General features: G+C 36.8%; 2 protein-coding genes across 5 annotated transcripts in view; one reads left to right on the plus strand and one right to left on the minus strand.

Annotated features, from left to right (window-relative positions):
• The window catches only part of fbxl7 (F-box and leucine-rich repeat protein 7), a 66815-nt gene that overhangs the window by 21206 nt on the left and 26398 nt on the right, over window positions 1–19211 (minus strand). Inside the window, exons 1-2 of one of the 3 annotated variants that reach the window (XM_058745663.1) lie at window positions 12977–13413; window positions 9628–9717 (exon numbers count right to left, since the gene is read on the minus strand). In XM_058745663.1, the coding sequence (XP_058601646.1) occupies window positions 9628–9717; window positions 12977–13013 (127 nt within the window). In that variant the 5' untranslated portion in view covers window positions 13014–13413. Of the gene's footprint in view, window positions 1–7310; window positions 7389–9627; window positions 9718–12976; window positions 13414–19211 lie in introns of those variants that run through there. The other 2 variants (XM_058745675.1, XM_058745660.1) reach the window with 2 other exon arrangements.
• Window positions 15650–18830, plus strand: c02h7orf25 (chromosome 02 C7orf25 homolog). Of its 2 annotated transcripts, none has more exons than XM_058745683.1 (2): window positions 15650–15785; window positions 16737–18830. In XM_058745683.1, exon 2 carries the CDS (start codon window positions 16755–16757, stop codon window positions 18081–18083), a length of 1329 nt encoding a protein of 442 aa, XP_058601666.1. In that variant the 5' UTR covers window positions 15650–15785; window positions 16737–16754; the 3' UTR covers window positions 18084–18830. The 2 variants fall into 2 exon arrangements, with proteins under 2 accessions (XP_058601666.1, XP_058601675.1); XM_058745692.1 differs by having other exon boundaries at window positions 15751–15875.

A 19211-nucleotide genomic window follows, 5' to 3' on the forward strand; every position in this document is an offset into this window, starting at 1 on the left:
GTAATGAAAGATCCGCTTGATCTGACAGTCACACCCACCTTTCGTGCTTTGGGGAAAAGCATGCCATAATCCATTTTCAGCGTTCCCACTTCTTTTGACCAATGAATTTCAGTGTATTTTCCATAACCTTTCCGGTCATTCATACTAGATAGGGATACGTTGAATTACAGAGTACCGAGACTTGCTACTGCCAATACATCCACAACATACTGCTGTGAGCATTTAAGAAATACTGCTGCTGCACATATAACATATATGAAATAACCCACATATATAGCATACATGAATCACCCTGTAGCAGATCTATACAGGTGGAGCTGGGGAAGGTGGAGGCTTCTGAAGCACACTGCAACTGCTACAGCAGCACTAGCCAAGTATTTTAAAGTTGAGCAGCAAGCTCCTTGGCTGCTGATTCAAAAAGAACCAATCAGCTGCGCCATGTGATGATGTCATTATGTCAGATTGAGTTAGACCTATCGGACTGTGCCATCTAAAGTTTAATAACTTTGGATATATATATTTGTTTGATCCAAAAGTCACCTTTTCCGTTCAGAAAAAGCATGCAATAATCTATTTCCATTTATTTTCCATTCACTTATTTATAAATAACTGATATATTAAGGAACCATATCTGCCTGTGTATTGCTAAGAGAACAACGACGCTCTAGTTTTCTACAAGGCAGCTCTTTACAGAATTCATTCTCAGCAGGGTGCACATTTTGACATAAAGCCCATCTACAGAGCAATAAAGCTGCCTGGCAAGGAATGCAGAAAGAAAACATGTCACTTTATATCTGTTTTATGCCTCATTCAAATCGCTCTGCAACTTGCAGCTTATTTGAGAAATAAAGTGCAAAGCATTTTGCTTTAATAATGTTCAAGGAATGTTAATTTATTCTGTAATAACAACGGATTTTCAAACGGATTCGTTAGATATCAGTTCACTTAAATATTTCCAAAGCAATATATCTATAAAGTTAACAAAAGGAGACTTGCAGAGACCTTTTAATGTCTTCTTTCAGGTTTTAAAAACTCTTTCCATAAACTCCAGGTATGGAAACTAAACCACAAATCCACCTTATTTGAATTTAAATGCACACTTGATCCAACTAAATCAGGCAAGTCTTACAGAAACATCTAATGTAAACATGAAAAAACAAACTCCTCATTTATGATAGCATTGTGTGCATCAACAGTTCTTCATGAAATCAAAAGATATTATCTGCAGTATCAGTCAGTGTGTACAGTGAGTATAGCCAGCACCAACATAAGCAACCACATTAAAGAGATGGATAGATATATATATGCAAGTATGAGGGTGTGTGTGTGTGACCCCGAGACACCTCTTCAACATGGAAACGTATCTCTCACATTGAACTTCAACTCAACCCTGACTCCTCTCTCTCCAGCACGCTTCAGACGCTGAGATCAGATTTCTGCATGAAAAGAAGACTTAGAGGAACCACACTTTGTACAGCAACATAAACCCCTCTATATCAGATCACTTTTGAAAGGCACTTTATTGTGCAAGAGAGCCTTAATAGTTGTTACCACGTGCGTAGTTGAACACCACGTGTTCTATTACAGTGACCTTCCCTTTCATATAACAGGTAGTCTATGCTGAGGCCATGTTACAGCTGGAATTAAAGTGCATTTTAATCAGATTACAACACTATGTACAGGTATAAACTGGGTCTGAAAGGTTTTGAGCTTGTCCGTTTTCGACCACTTCCAGAGGTAGTCAAAAAAGCATTTGACTAAATTGTTTTTGTAGTTTAAACGATCATGTGGTTAAAAGCATTTGAACAGTCACTGAAGACAGCTGCCCTCTCCTCTTATTATGGGACATGTTGTTAAAGCACGCTAGTCAGACGGGATTTAAACTTTGCCAGTTGAAATCGTAAGTTTGGTTTGAAGGCGAAAAAAAGGAAAATGCACAATGTTCTCTTTCCAGTCCTGATTCTAACACAACCCCACAACATTCGGCATAGTTCTGTGGCTATGAGAGAAGAACGAAAGCTGCTGCTCTCTGTATCATTTTCTGTTGTCTCCTTTTGTGATATTATGTAAATTGCGATAGCTTATTTTGCAATATTAGACTGAAAGATCTAACTGAAGATTCAAAGAAAAAGCCCATATATACCTGCGTATAATCTGGAAAGAAGTGGTCGAAAGTGGACAAAAGAGACAGATTAAAACACCAGATATAACCGGAAATGTGTCTCTCTTGTCTACTTGTGACCCAATCGCCCAAGCATATCTTAATATCAGGTGTAAACAGGGCCTTGTTATTGTCATATTATTAACTGTACCATAAAAAAAGTGTACATAAAAATTAATAATTAAATTAAACTAAACTAAATAAAAAAAATAAAAAAAGTTTTCACTAAATTGTCTATTCGCCATACAAGTGAAATTTTATAAATGATTTACTATACGATTTACTAAATTGGTTTGCGGCCCTTGAGGATACAAGGATCCTGCTTTGTGGCCCCTGAGCTTTCCAAATTTAAGATAATTTACCTAAAAGCAGCATTTGATGGACCTGATACGCACTCAATAGGACATTATTCAACCACAGCGCACAGTGTTCCTTCATTTGTTTACATAGACAGACTGATATATGAATATGAAGCTAATAAAATGTCTACCACTGTCCATTTTCCAACACTGTATAGAACAATATTCTAATCTAATAAAGACTACTCCTCCTTTGGGGAGTCAGTCTGCACTCCCTTCAAACCCAAAGTCAAGGAGAGTGAATTCCACTGGCCTGACGTACGTTTTTACTTTCACAGTCTTTCATACAGGAATTCAAAACTATTTCGAGCTTAGTAAGAGTCTAAGTGTAATGTCTAGGGAGAAGAGTATCGAAGGGATGGAAATCATAGACCTGGATGACTGTTTCAAACACCAATTTTAAGGTTCAAACTGAAGAATGAAAGATATTTGATGTGATGTATAACATCTGTCATTGCTAATAAGTTAACAAACTGTAAAAAAAAAGGGAACTCTACGGTGAAAAATTCAGATGTAACAGAACTACGTTCCCATCAGCTCATTTAATTAAAAACAGCTGAGCATGCCCTGCTTTGGAATAACCTTGACATATAATTTAAAACAAACTTCTTCTGATAAATCAGCACAGTCTTAGCCAAAATCATGAGTATCATCCAAACATACTAAGAACCGTGCAGCCTCACGAAAAGCTCCTTGGGTCATCTTTAAGAGTTGTAGTTTACAGCTCAGGGATTAAAACAGAGAACATATGTTTCTTAAAGATGTAGCTAGCAAGGGGCTAATGATTACTTCCAGCAGGACTAGCAAAGCCTGCTAGGCTAATTACATCTGATAAAATCAATCCAGCTTTTGTCCATGCTCTCGCCCTGGCCTGGCTATAAACTTTAAAATAAGAGAGCACACCTTCAACAAAAGATGTTATCAGTCCACAAATAACTACATTTTGGTGCATTTTTGGCAACTTTGCACGAACAGCTTGATTTATTATTTACAAATAAAGCATTGTTTCAGCACTACGGTACAGTATCAGACAGTTGATTTTCAGTTCAAAAGTTTGGGCTTGGCAAGCTTTTTGGTAAAATATTTTTTCTTTTCACGCTAAGGCTGCTTTTATTTGATCAAAAATTCTGTAAAAACAGTAATATTGTAAAATATAATGTATAATTGTAAAAGCCAAATTATCAGCAGCCATTACTCCAGTGTCACATGATCCTTCAGAAATCATTTTAATATGCTGGTTTGCTGCTCAAGAAACACTTCTTATTATTTTCAGTGTCGAAAACAGTTTTGCTGCTTAATATTTTTGTGAAAACCGTGATAATTTTGTGATAATCCATAGCCAAGATAACTTTCAAAAGTCAGGTAGGTCTTACAAGTTTAAATAGGCAGCATACCTAATAGCATGATCCAATAGGCTAATAATAATCATCATATTGTTGTTGTTGTTGTTGTTATCATTACTGACTATTATTATGCAACCTCATAATCATACCTAATAGCATTATGCAACCCATGATGGAGTTCAAAAGTGATCTGGGTCAGATTGGTTTTGGGTCAAGTGCTACATTCCATTTAAAGTAACTGATCTTTGAAAGTGTAAAACTGAACTGCTCGCTGTAACACATTTAATCACACTTGGAATGTTCAGGAGATCAAAGCGGGGGGCATCAACAACAGCTCAAGACCACTGTAAGGGCTGCTGATGCCAAATATCCCATATAAATAGCTCCAGAAGACTGCAGGGTTTTTCTTAAACGAAACTACAAAGCACTGACAATTTTGAGCTGACATATGCTTTTACTCTACAATAAAAACACACCACAGCGCAAGCAACAGGGGTCAAGCTCCTGTGGGGTTATCAGCAAGGAAGTGCTGGTAGGAAAGGGCCCTCTCAGAACAATACTATCTGACAGCTCTGAAGCTGCTCTACCCACTTCTCCTCGGTCAAACGGCCCCATGACTTACTACTAACAGTGGCAAGTGTAGTGCTCGGCTTGATACACCGTAAGGCTAGATGACTCACTATGGAGCAAATGAGTGGCTGCGCTTTTCCATCCCAGGAGTGGCAAACAATGAGGAGCCACACATACACATTAAAATGAAATAACTCAAGACACAAAAATGCCTCGCTAGCACTCAGTGCTAATCTAAAAAAAGGACTCCCAAGTTTGTCCACAATACATTTCATAAACTACCCCTGTAAAATGCAAACATGTGGAGACTAAATGACCACCCACAATTCATGTGGGTTTAGTTTCAAGCTTTGAATAAAGCGAGACTTTGCTAATTTGGTTCTGTCATTTTACTCTAAATTTTCCTGTAAGCTGTAAATATGTCACATGTAATATTACATTTAAAGGTGAAGTGTGTCATTTTCCCGAAGCTAAAATATTTTCTCCTCTCCAAGCTTAATATTACCCTGTTTGTTTGAGCGGTTCAGCATGTAAAGTTTCTGGCTCAGCCAGTGGAGTAAGTAACATTAACTAAGGCACTTTTAAAGGAATAGTCCACCCCAAAAAATAAATAAAATAAAATAAAAAAATTCTCACCTTAATATCATTCCAAACCTCTATGACTTTTCACTTCTGCAGAACATAAAAGAAGATATTTTGAAATATGTCTCAGTGCTTTTTGTCCATCAAACGAGTACAACATTGTTTTGGACCCCACTGACTTTCATTATATAGATAAACCAGTCAAAACATTCTTCAGAATATCTTCTTTTGTGTTCCACAGAAGTGAGAAAGTCATATATAAGTAACAGAATGATGACAGGATTCACATTTTGGGGTGAACTATCCCTTTAACACCTCTGCTGGTCGCAAGACCAAATTGTAAGAAAAGAGAGAGACAATGGCTTGGTCTATACAGAGCAGTGGCTACAGCGTCTACCCATCTGCAGTGTTTAAGGCGGAGCTGGTGTAAATCAAAGCCGCAGAGGCAGTCATTGGAAGAACCGCTCTGACATTACTGTGGACAGGCTGAGGAGAGACGAGATCTGCTCTCGCTGAGGGCTGGATATACTGCAGGCCGCAACCACACACACACCACAGGTTGGCTCAGAGGATGCCCTCACTGGAGAACAACCTTCCACACTGCACACGCTATCCACCCCCTTCATGTCTACTTCTTGTTCCCACCCAAGTCCACGCACAGCACATTTTACAACCACAACCACTGAGAAATGCAGATTACTGCCTGTTCTTTCTAACATTATTTTATTAACCTTCAGATTTAAAAACCCAATGAAATTGCATGTTTTTTCCCTGTTGATGTATTGTTTTTCGAATTAAAACAGGAAGTTTTTAGCAGGAAATTACTTAAGTTGATTTGGTACTTGCTAGTTGTTTAGAGGAGCCATTGGGGGAGGGACATTCTTATTAAGTATCTGATTGGACAATAAACTGTGTAGTTCAGGATGAATCATCAATAATTCTGGTCCATTTTCCAAACTCAACACTTTAAATGTTTATCTGGCTAATTTGGCCATAGGGGGAGCGCGGGGCACAAAGTAACGCGGGGTTAGTTGTAACACACGTTTTTTAAATATTTCCACACATGCTAGCATAACCAAATTTACAGTATTTGCTAGTTACCATATCAACATTATATAGAGAAAAAAAGTGCACCTAAATTCAAAGCTTAAGTAAATTTTTCATCTCAGTTTTTATTACTAATTTAAAATGAGACAAATCTGCTATTATTTTAATCTCCAATCTGTTATTTATCAGTTTAGATCGTTTTTTAATGCCTCGATAACTAGCAGAAGACACAAACCGGTTTTAAATTAAAGTTGCACAGATGGGGTAAGTTGTAACACTGCGTTACAATCTGCCCTGCCGTGCTATTATATGACATTAGCGATGTAATTCACACTATCTACTTTAATACATTTTAATGAGAAATGACAAGAAACAAGTGAATAAAGACTGACAATCATTGGTTAATGTTCAGAAATGATTATTTGAAGACATGTAATGCATTTTGGCTCGTTTATGTAGGCTGTCCCTGGCATGATTGCAATATTTTCATTGTCAAACTCAAAAATCAGATTACTTTTAATTATTAAAAACGCCATTATTTTATTTAAAATAAATAATTATTTTATTTTATTGACAAAATATTTTAGTTTGTCTTGTATATTTTTTTCATAAGATCAGATAACATTTTAGGGTGTCATATGGTCATGTTACAACGTGCCCTCAGCTGTTACAATGTACCCCACCTATGGGGCATGTTGTCACCTTTCACTTCCAATTTTTGAGGGTAAATAAAGAAAAACGTATACACTGTATTTATGAAACAAAGCGACATATTTGTACTAGACAAGTGTGAAATTACTGTGGATAAATACTCTGAACACGAAGTGGATTTACACAATTTGAGAAAGTCAAAAAGTGTTACTTTGTGCCCCGCTCTCCCCCTACTCTTTGGCGCGATTCGCGAGCGATCACACCGGTGTGATTAGAACGTTCAGTGCGTCACCTCATCAACTGCTGAATTCAAATCTGCTTTCGCTCGTTGGCTGGCGCGGAGCCAGATCGCACGCGCTGAGCTCTTGTCATATTATCACAAATATTCTGTGTTTTCAACCATATAACGCTTATTTTAGGTTTCAGACATTTAAATACACATAAGTACTAGCAAAATACACGCTGATGTCTATGGAAGCAGCAATAATAATCCTTACAAATATAATCTGACGACATGTTTTATTGATATCATATACAGATTGTGTAGATAACTTTAAAGTTTACTCTGCTCTTCTCCCAGTTTAACCGGAGACTTACTTTAACGTGTTTCGGGAGGAGAGGATGAATTTACGTGTTGTTAACCCCACAGCTCAGACTCAGCGTGAACAAACATGGCGGCGCCCATCACCCGGTATAGATCAACTAACGCGGTCATTATAAAAGTGTTTAAACTACCAAATACATTTACTTGCACATATTTCAGAATCGGAATATCAGATATTTCATAATATAGTGAGTATGATTGTGAATATTAACACTAGAACTGCCATGACGGTCAAAATGACCGTTTTGAAATGTATATGTACAATAACTTTGTTGAATAAAAAAATACAATCTTGCTGGTTTGTGACTTTTCCTAAAAGTGTTTCTATTTTTACCTACAATAGATTTTATATAAATTACATAAAAGGAAAAAAAAATATGAGCATTTCTACCTATTAAAGCCATAACGGTCATATTGACCGCTTTAAATCTCGCGCGATTCTATTGTTCTTTCCCGCGGTTTATTGTCTCCGTCAGCGTCTCCAGTACTATTAGCATATGCTCATTTGATTATAAATACAAATTCTTGGACTACAAATTATTATTGCCTTTTAAAAAATAGATTTATAAAGAGTTTATAGGGAGCGTTTAGAAAATGTACCAAAAGCACAATCAACCCCCGCAACTGACACCAAAACGGAGACAGTGCCAGGTGCGGAGAATCTGCAGACAAAATAAAACGCGACACCTGTTGCAAATGCCACAAACCCGTGTGTGGAAATTGTGCGAGAAGAACAGAAGTAACTTGTGTTGACTGTGAATCTTAAATAGCTGAGCATGATATAGATATATTTATTTAATATAAAATTTGTAGCGTAATTGTTTTATGGTTCCAAACTTCGTTCGTGACTCTTTTAACTTTAGAGCTGCTTGTTTCCAGCTTATGTTCTGTGTTATAATGTATCATAAATGTTGTAAAAAAAATCATAATCAAATAGATCATTTTAAATGTTATTTTGTTGTTCTGAGTTATGTAAAATAAATACAGAGAAATACTGAATATGCAATAATTACATTTTACTATGAAATGATGCGAATATTTCTAAATTTATAATTATCATTTTTAACTAAATAAAAAGTCTACATGTTGGTGTTATTTGTTTTTTTTTAAAGATATCCTAACACAGTTAATACATTAATCTCTCATTTGGGCAATTTATTTAGAGATTATAGAGTTTATAATATAGTGGTCAAAATGACCGCTCACGGCTGTTCTAGTAGTTTTGGAATTCTGGCGCTTCTAGTGTTAATAATCAAAAAAGGAAAAACGAAATAAAAGTGATCTGCGGTGTGTCACATGACAAGCACGACGCGTCGCCATGGAAACAATAAGGCTATACATTCTAAAATAACGGTCGCCTAAAAAAAAAAAAACTCACGCTGGGGGCTCAGCTACAATATTTTAAATTTACGTGTGAAAGGGTTAAAAAGTACACTATTTAAAATAAAAAAAATGTAATATTGTGAAATATTCTTACAATTTAAATAAACTATTTAAATTATTTTATAATGTAATTTAGTCCTGTGATGCAATGCTGAATTTCCAGCATCATTACTCCAGTCTTCAGTGTCATGTGATTCTTCAGAAATCATTCTAATATGCTGATTTGGAGCTTATTATCTTCAATGTTGAGCAGTTGTGCTGCTTAATGTTTTTTTGTGGAAATCATGAAACATTTTTTTTCAGGATTTTTTGATGAAGAGAAAGTTCAACAGCATAAATCTTTTGTAAAATAAATTTTTTTTTTTTTCAAGTTAATGACCATACACCTTTTAACAGTAGTGTATATATGACCTCAAAGTTAACAGACTTGGACAGAATGCCACAAAACACAAATTTTAACATTATGGAGTTTGTTTTGAATCATCATTTGTTTATTCTGGGTATGATTTATTAGAGCAGAATCATACCAACAACTGTGTTTTAATAAATCCCACCCAGAATAATAAACAAAGAAAGCCTTGCAAGAAAAAAGGCCTCAAAAGCCAGCCTCACAAGTTCCCCAGCATTTGTCTTTTTATTTTCATCCACATTCACACAATTCACCCAAACACACCCAGTCAGATTCTTCCCCCCGAGGCAAACTCTAAACACCACTATGGATTTGGATCAGATTTGGAGACTAGATTATGAAAAAGAGAAAAGGGATAAAAAAAAATCCACAGTGTTTGTGATGGCCAGTTTATTTTTAAGTTTTTATAGCCCCACAAAAAAAAAGTTCCACCAAAATAATCAACCAGTCAAAAGGAGCAAAACAAGAAAAAAAACAAAAGGTTAGCTAGTGATGGTTAATGAAGACCATATGCCTACCTTCACTGGTAGCTGCATTCTTTGGAGCTTTGGTTGATGTCTGATCTGTACTTGAACTCAGGTCGGAGGAAATACTGGAACTGCCTTTCCCTAAAATCACAAAGAACACCCCAGGACACATCAGGACACCCAGAGCACTAATAGAGAATCAACATATTAGCCTCAAAAAGCAAAAGTCATAGAAAGAGACACTGTATGCAAACAGCTTATATTTAGCATACTTACACATCTGTACATATAGCCTATAATGCTCACAATACACAAAACACAGTATTAAATATCAAGACTTTATTTTATCTGTCAAGCGTGCACAAATAACATAAATATACTAAAAAATGAATGCAACAGGGTTCACCAAATCTTACGATAAATGCCAGGCATTCTTTTTCTGTCCATCACAAACTTAGAATAACAAACCAGATGCCTCCCACAGATACTCCCCAATGGCAGGGACAAGAAAAAAAAAAAAACGAAAGCTGAAGCTTTTTACAAATCACATTACAGAAAAACTGTGCCCAAAAAAAACACAGGCCCAGCTAAATTTGAATTAAGAGTGCAAGATGAGGTACCGTTCAGTTGAATTCATCACATAAAAAAAATCTATATATAAAACTAGAAGCCAAAAGAACTTTTTGGTGATGATGACATATTTTGGAATGCAACATGAGAAGCCTTTTGTTTTATAATATCTGAAAAAGTTGATTCCAAATGAGGAAAGACACAACAGTAAACCTAAGACTCATGTTTCTTTGTATTTGCAGTTTGATTAGTCATGCTGATTCCACAATTATTTTGAATCGACACAGCCAATAACCTGCAGAACAAATGTATTTCTGTATTTAGGTTTTTTTTTTGTTTTGGATAACGATAAACCTAAAACAACATGCCCTGGTGTGAATGTTACCTAAACACTCCTGTTTGTTTCAATGGCACCTGAGAGCATCAAGTCACATATGAGGCATGTTTACAGGCTCGATGAGAGAGAAAACACAACCCGAGTTCACATAAGCTTTTATTTTACCATAAATGGCCTGACTGATGGAGCTTCCACATGCTGAGCAAAAAATGTGTTTTGCTCTGTAAACAAACCTGTTTTTCACTAAATAGTCTCCTAGTGATATCACTAAAGACATTTCAGGCCAGTTTTTTTTTTAAATGATCAGTGGAATCAATGAACCAAAGTGGAATCTGCTCAGACACTAACCTTGAATGCAACGTCTGGTTACATCACATGCATTGTTTATTGTTCATTGTCTCTGAAGAATGTGCTTCATTGCTAATGAGATTAATTGACTGAACAAACATGGCATTGAAGAAATTCTACAAACCATATGATTTGCATGAAATTTGAAAAAATAAGCAAGTGCTTTTTATGATTATGGAGAGAATACTGGCTTACAGATATTCATAATAAAAACAGTGTGTACTTTTAACTGATACCTTTTTATATGCAAGGTACAAATGTTAGATAGAAAGACACTCTAAACCAGTTCCAAATATTGCAGTGTTACAATTACCTAAAAGCCTTAAACCAACCAAATAAGTTCTATGTTCATCTACAGTATGTGACTGAACACTTAAAAAATAAAGGCCCTTTTAGCATCCTTTTAGCATTCAAAAAGGTATTATTTGGTGTAGGCTTGATTTATTTTGTTATTATCCACTATATGTTTGACTGGTTTCCTTTGGATAACTTATTTAGGCTAAAAAATGGTTGCACTGGAATAGATCCAGGACATCCTGATTTTATTTTAAGGAAGAAAATATGGTCTTTGACTGTGACTCCCTCTGTTAAAGGTTCATATTAAACATGTACAAACATTTGCTTTAAAACATCCATGGTGCATTAAATGCTCATACTGTATTGTTTGTAAAAACCAATGCTGGAAAGAAAAACTGGTACTCTTTAAAAAAACAGCTCACAAGTGAGACTAGAATAACAAAAGTAAGCAATTAATGAATCGAAGCCACTTAAACACCACTTAATGTGGAAAAGTGTACATTTACTATTTGTTGGCTTACAAATTGCAGTTTTTAATGTTATGCATTTGAATGAAACAAAGACATCATCTTGTCTTGCTATGTTTAATTAAATCAAGGGAGGTCCTAGAAATAATTAAACTAATCAGTAGACAACATCAACTTTGTAAGGATCTCAACAGCGAAAGATAACAGCAAAAATTGCAAAAGACTGTGATATGTGAAATATGTAAATTGGAGAGCTGCGTGTGGGGAGTTGTTGGTTTTCTCACTGAATGCCAGTCTTGAGGGCCAAACCTTGACCTTCCAGAGAAATCTGGTGTGCTTTAAAAGACCACAAGTCTCTCACGCAGCCAAGAACTCACTCTGTGAGAGCAAAATCTCTGGCATGAATGCTCATGGTTATTAGGACATGATCAGTAGCAAATTTTAACATCCGTATAGTAATAGACAGCCTCTGTTTTGTCCTCTAATTGCTGTCATATACCTTTTTGTTGGGGGGGGGGGGGGGTTGCAGAAATCTGCCCACAAGCTGAAATTATGTTATGTGTTAGGCCATGATTCACAGCTTATTAAAGTACACACACCCTCTGTTGATGGTTACTTTAGTAAAACCATCGCATTGTGCACTCTGATGTCGGCACACACTCGTTTCTTATTAGCACCAAACCCAAAGCTCTTTAGTTCTCATAAATCTGCTTTAAGAACCATACTTCCTTTTTAAAGCAGCAACAAAATCTTATTTTTTTCTGTGACAAAAGGTAAACAGAGAAGGATATGAGTCCTTTCATGTGCATTTATACTTAATGAGTTGGATGACAAAAAAATAGATGGCACTAAATATATTAGATTTATAGCTGGATTGTTAAGCATAAACACCAAAATTCTCAAGCATTAAAAACAATGAATAATCTTACATTTACATTTGTTTTAAGTAGGCTAATGGTGACATTCTAATGTATGAATTCTATATTCCTATGCAAGAAAATTAACTATTTAAGCACCAGGGCTTTCCTCGGTTCAATCTAGCAAAATGCTGATCAAACAAATATGGGAGAATTATAATTATTCTGACATAATATATTTATATTGTATATATTCATGTGATGTGTGTATTTATAATGGCCCAATGCCAGAAACATCAGAAAGTCTTTTAACGTTTAAAGGGTCCTTTAAAATGTATCAAAACCTAAATGACAAGTATGCTCTAAAATATACTTATTACAAGAGATCTCTGCAAGGCCAGTGTTGCCCACAAAGAATAAGGGGGAATAGTGACGTTGACACAACTATGGCTGCTGTACACCGAGATTTAACAGTGGAAAAGCAGCATTGTGGCTGGCTGTGAGAGTTTGATTCTGGCACTCACCTTCACTCCCGCTCTGTTTCCCATTGTTCGCACCCATCCTGTGGAATGCATAATCTACCGTCTGCGCTCCGGAAAAGTATCCATATGCGTAAAACACATACGATTGAAGAAAAGATGTGATGGAAATCCGCCAAAGACTGCTCTCAGATACAGTTCGATCCTGTAATGCAACTAGGAAAGTAGAAATAACCGCAAAAGTCTGAGCAACTATTATGCAATCGGTTAAAACACAACGCAGTTCCACAAACGTCAGTTTTAAAACTGTATTGCTTCAGATACAGTGTTGGTTATGCATTTTCTTCATGTTAAAAGCTCTTCGTCTCCAGACAGCGCGTAGTCATCCAAAGGAGAGACTGGAAACCAGATACTTGTTGCGTCAGGAGCACGCATACGCTCTTGCAGAATCTGTTACCATGAGTACATGAGCGTCTGCTGCGAGCGCGAGTCACTTTGACCTAATATCCTCCCTCTTTCCTGTACAGTAACGCAATGCTTTTAAATCCACGATGCTTAATGTTATGGCAAGCCGTTTTAGCATGCATTGTTGAATGAAAACTATTTTTATATTACTATTATTATTTATATTACTTTATATATATAGCACTAAAAGTGATTCTTGGCTCGTAATCATAGGGGAACCACGTTTGGTACTATATAGCACCATATCTTTAAAGGTGCTAGACAGCACCTTTGTCAAATGGTGTTATGTAGAACCATAAGAGGTGCCATATTGCATTGTATTTCTTTAACAAAAATGGTGCTAAACAGCACCAACAGTGGTTCTTTGGCTCGTAAAGAACCTTTAAATGGGCTTAACCGGTTCTTTGTAAGGCAGTGGTGCTATATAGCACCTTAATCACCCCAAAGAACCGCTGAAGAACCATACAGGAGCTTAACAGGTTCTGTATGTGGTAGCGGTGCTATATAGCTCCACAGTCATGCCAAAGAACCGGTGAAGAACCGCTGAGGAACCACTGAAGCACCAAGATTTGGTGCTATACAGCACCAAAAGTGGTTCCCCTATGATTACGAGCCAAAGAACCACTTTTAGTGCTATATAGCACCATTTTTTTTTAGAGTGTATTTTTAATTGCTTGTACTTCTATTTTTTTTCTATTTTACAATAGCTGTTCACTATATAGTAGCTAGCCTGGGTATGACAAGTTTATTTATATTTATATACACAATGAACTTCATACACAAAGTTAATTCAAACTGCTTTATATAGAAGTGATTTTTAAATGTCAGGTTACATCAGGGTCGGTTCTAGGATTTCATCTTTAGGGGGCTTAGCCCTCAGAGAGAACATTAGATACAACAACACAAATGACCTAAATAAACAGTATTTTACTGTACTTATGAAAACTGTATTACAGTATGAAGTAATTAGACACAATTACCTATAAAGTTACAGAATTCACTTAAGAGCAGTAAGTGATAGCCTACTCATGTTTTTCTTAATGTCGTTTGATTAACATTATTAACTTAAAAAAATGCATGGTTTCATCCGTTATACTGACACACATCCTTTTTATTACACATTTTTACATACATTTATTTAAGACATAACCGTGTTTACTTGGATACTCGTCAAGACAGACATTGTGACATAATATTGTATGTATTTGCTTATTTTCAATGGCACAATTTTCTGTTTCTATTTGGTGTGCTATTTATACACAGAAACTGACTTTGGCGTGAATATGAGATGCAATGGTTAGGTTTAGGGGTGCGTATCATATAAGTACACCGAAGAGAAACAGAAAACCGTGCCACTGAAATGCACTATCATGAGACCAGGCTGTGATTTGCGTGCTGTCCGTGCAGTGCCTCTCAGTGTGTGTGCGCTTCATTCAAATGTGTGCACGCACATTAACAGTCTATCACAGTGCGTGAGTACCACACTGAGATTGAGAAACGAGCAAGAATGATAAACTTTCTTGAGGAAGCAGCACATGCCTGATCGTTCAGATAGCTGATTATAGTTTTAGGGGGGCTGAGACAACAAATAGGGGGGCTGAAGCCCACCTAAAAAGGGTCTAGAACCGCCTCTGGCTTACATAAGAAACCTTTTATTACAAAAAGAAGTGCCCAGTAGTGCCAAGTTATATATATATATTCCATTAGTCACTATACTTATATCAATATAGTGACAACTAAATATTCCATTGCTACTACAAATTGCAAATTTTTGCCATTCATTTTTATTAATGACTAATATTGCTTAGACATTTTAGTTTTACTAGTAACTATTTATTAGTAGGCCTACTTATTTCTTAGATACATAAAAATAGTTCATATCATTCTACAATATTTATTAAAAACTAGAACATATTAGGCACTAATGTATATTCCAGTTGTTAAAACAAATTTAATCTCAGTGATAAGATTTTGATTGAACATTAAAATACTTATTCTGATTAGTCATTACATTATTATTTACTTGTCATCAGATAATAAATAAAAAAAATGCTACTAAATGTTAAAACGGTTCACCATAGTGCTTATTTTTATATAATGAAATGTCTAATGAATGCAATGCATGGAGGAATTTGTAAAGAAAATTGACTAATAAGAATATGGAATTTAGATGTAAAATACATCTTCAAAATATAAAATTCCACAATATCAATAGGCTGTGTTTGTTCCTAATTTTGTACTACTGCAACTCACTAACAATTCACGCAATTCATAACCTCCAAGCTAGGTGGCGACACAAACTCTTTATAACAGCACTACTTTCCTCTACTTCGTGGATGAAAAGCGTCAACCTACAACAGAAGAGGCAGAACTTGAACCTGTATATGCTGTAAGTATTTCATAGTTTCCGGATAACTTCGCTTAAACGGTCAACAGTGATCCTTCTCTTATTTAAAGCAAGCAGGAAGAAATGTCACTGGTATGTAGTAAATCACGGCTTTAACCAAGCAAGCTGACAAGCTCACGTATTTATGAGCCGGTGTGTAAAAACAACGTGATAATACGGGCACTGATTGGTATTTTCTTAAGAATGTGTGAAAGGCTTTATGTTTATATATGTATTATCCAGTAGTGTTGCGCCAAAACCACGCCTTAGCGAACTTATTCATATTCATAAACCTTCTCATTTAAGTACTATGATTTTTGTTTATTCTGCTTAAAATATTCCTGTATCTTGCTTTTGCTGCCATTAATGGTTTATTTTAAAAAGCGAAATCTCGGGAGATCTTGTCCATTTCCGTTCCATTTTCTGTTTAATTCATACAAGACCCAGAAGATTCTAGATTACAAACGCCTATGATGATTTAAAGGAACAGTTCACCCAAAAGTGGAAATTTGCTGCATGTGTACCAAGATGTGGTCGAGTTTGTTTCATCATCTGAACAGAGATTGAGAAATTTAGCATTACATCACTCTGCAGTGAATGGGTGCCATCAGAATGAGAGTCCAAACAGCTGATAAAAAAACATCACATTGATCCACTTGACTCTAGTACATCAATTAAAGTCTTGTGAAATGAAAAGCTGAATGTTTGTAAGGAACAAATCTATGGTTTATTATTAACATCTATATCTTAGATGGCTGGAGGGCGAGTACATTTTAAGGCAAATTTTACAAATTTTGGTTAAACTATTCCTTTAATTGTAATTTTCTATGTAAATCTGATATTTTAGGAATTCTAAGCATTCGATATTATTCATCAATGTAGTATACAAACATACACATGTTGCCCCACAGCTCTGTAGTCATTATTTAAGTCTTTTTCTTTCTCGTTCTGTAGGAATAATGTTCAACAGCAATGGCTACTTACAACACGCTGCAGGACCGTATCAGAGTCGCCAAGGAGCTGCTTGAGCGAGTGGACAAGATTTGCAGTCGCCAAGGCCGTGAGGTTGAGGGTCGTGCTAAACTCTGCAGTAAGCTGCGGGCTGAGCTTAAGTTCCTGCAGAAGGTGGAGGCCGGCAAAGTTGTGATCAAGGAGTCCCACCTGCAAAGTACCAATCTCACTCATCTGAGGGCTATCGTCGAATCAGCCGAGAATCTAGAGAATGTGGTGAGTGTCCTGCACGTGTTCGCCTACGAGGGCCATGACGGCCAGAAACAGACGTTAGTGGTTGATGTGGTGGCGAACGGCGGACACACTTGGGTGAAAGCCATCGGGCGCAAGGCAGAGGCGCTGCACAACATCTGGCAAGGCCGTGGCCAGTACGGGGATAAAAGCGTGATACGACAAGCAGAGGATTTCCTTGAGGCCAGTCGGCAGCAGCCTGTGCAGTACAGCAACCCTCACATTATATTTGCCTTCTACAATGGGGTCTCAAGCCCTATGGCTGACAAGCTCAAAGAGATGGGCATCTCTGTGAGAGGCGACATTGTTGCTGTTAATACAATAATCGAAGGTGGAGAGGAGGAAGAGGACGAAGACAGTGAAGACAAACATGGTTGTGTGGAAGAGGACCAGGAGGGAGAGAATGAAGCTTTGGTTGAGGAAGAAGATGATGATGATGATGATGATGATGATGACGACGACGACAGTGACGATACAGACCTCACGCACACCCGTGTTGATCGAGACACCATTGTGGCCAGCCTTGCTTTCCCCACTGAAGTGAAGGTGGACGTGTGCAACAGGGTGAACCTTGACATCACCACTTTGATCACGTACGTGTCGTCCCTCAGCCACGGCAACTGTCACTTCACTTTTAAGGAAGTGGTGCTGACGGAGCAGGCCGCACAGGAGCGCCAAGAGAAGGTCCTGCCCCAGCTGGAGGAGTTCATGAAGGGAAAAGAGCTGTTTGCTTGCCATTCTGCGGTTGAGGATTTCCGTGTGATCTTGGATACATTAGGAGGCCTGGGAGAAAAATCCCGAGCGGAGGAGCTGCTAGCCAGGCTCAAAGTGGTTCCGGATCAGCCGTCTGAGCGCACACAACGCTTGGTTATGAGCTCAAAGGTGAACCGACGATCACTGATGATCTTTGGGACAGGGGACACCCTGCGGGCCATCACTATGACTGCGAATAGCGGATTCGTTCGCTCTGCTGCTAACCAGGGTGTGCGATACAGCGTGTTCATCCACCAACCTCGAGCACTCACTGAGGGGAAAGAATGGAGAGCAACTCCAATATGACTGAAGGGCTGTAAATGAGATGTGTGTCAGGAGATTTTTGTATAAGATGGTGACTGAGATATATTGTATGAAGATGGTTAAAGTTATACATGATGCTTAAAACCAGACACCTGTGAGAGGCACTACTGTATAGTCGCAAATAAATTGCACGGCTGGTTGGATACAGACACTTAGCAATCTTTATGTAAACTCAGTGAGCTCAGTGCCTCGAATGCAGCATTTCAATGCAAAGCCAGCAGAGATGTCAAATTAACCAAATGTATGATTATATCAAAAATATAGTGTCGAAACAGTGTTTAAACAGAGGCATATACTTTCATTTTCAAATCTCTCGACTACATGCCTCAGGGTTAGTTTCTTTTCACAAACCTGATTTATCTTAGTTAATCTTGTTACATCCATTTTCACCAGAGTACCAAATAAACACTCTTCAAATGGCTTTCCCTCACGAAGAATATCTCCTTGTGATTGATTGAAGACAAGTTATGTTGTGGTGTAACACATTTATAGTGTATCTATTCCAAATAAATGCTGTTCGTTTGAACCTTCCATTCATTTAAGAATCCTGAAAGAAATATGTATCATGGTTTACACAAAAATATTGAGCAGCAGTTATCAAGATTGATGATAATGAGAATAGAAGGGCTGCTGAAAATTCAGCTTTGTAGTCACAGGATTATATTTTAAAAAGAAAACAGTTATTTTAAAATATAATAATATATCATGACCGTTCTTGTATTTGTAATTCTAATAAAATGATATATATTAACATCAAAACAAGTTATATTTATTTTAAAGATGGCACACTTTGCTTGAAATGAATTAAAGAATAATTTGTAATTGTAATAATGTAATTTCACCACATTTTCTGTGGTGAAAGATGTTTATTGTTAATGTAACCTACACAGGTATTTATTCTGTTACAACAACTGTGTGAACTTGAGGAGAACTGATTTCATAGATCAATGAAAATGACCTTGAGACGAAGTGATTAAAATAATTGGAAAAAGTTCCTGAGAAAAGTATAGTTGGCTCTAGCATCATTTATTTGCAGATGCCTCTTGTTATGATACGGTGCAGCTAATGCAATAAAATTCAGATTGAGATAAATATTTTATTATTTCACAA

The sequence above is a fragment of the Onychostoma macrolepis genome, chromosome 02 (genome assembly GCF_012432095.1).
Source record: "Onychostoma macrolepis isolate SWU-2019 chromosome 02, ASM1243209v1, whole genome shotgun sequence".
NCBI lineage: Eukaryota > Metazoa > Chordata > Actinopteri > Cypriniformes > Cyprinidae > Onychostoma > Onychostoma macrolepis.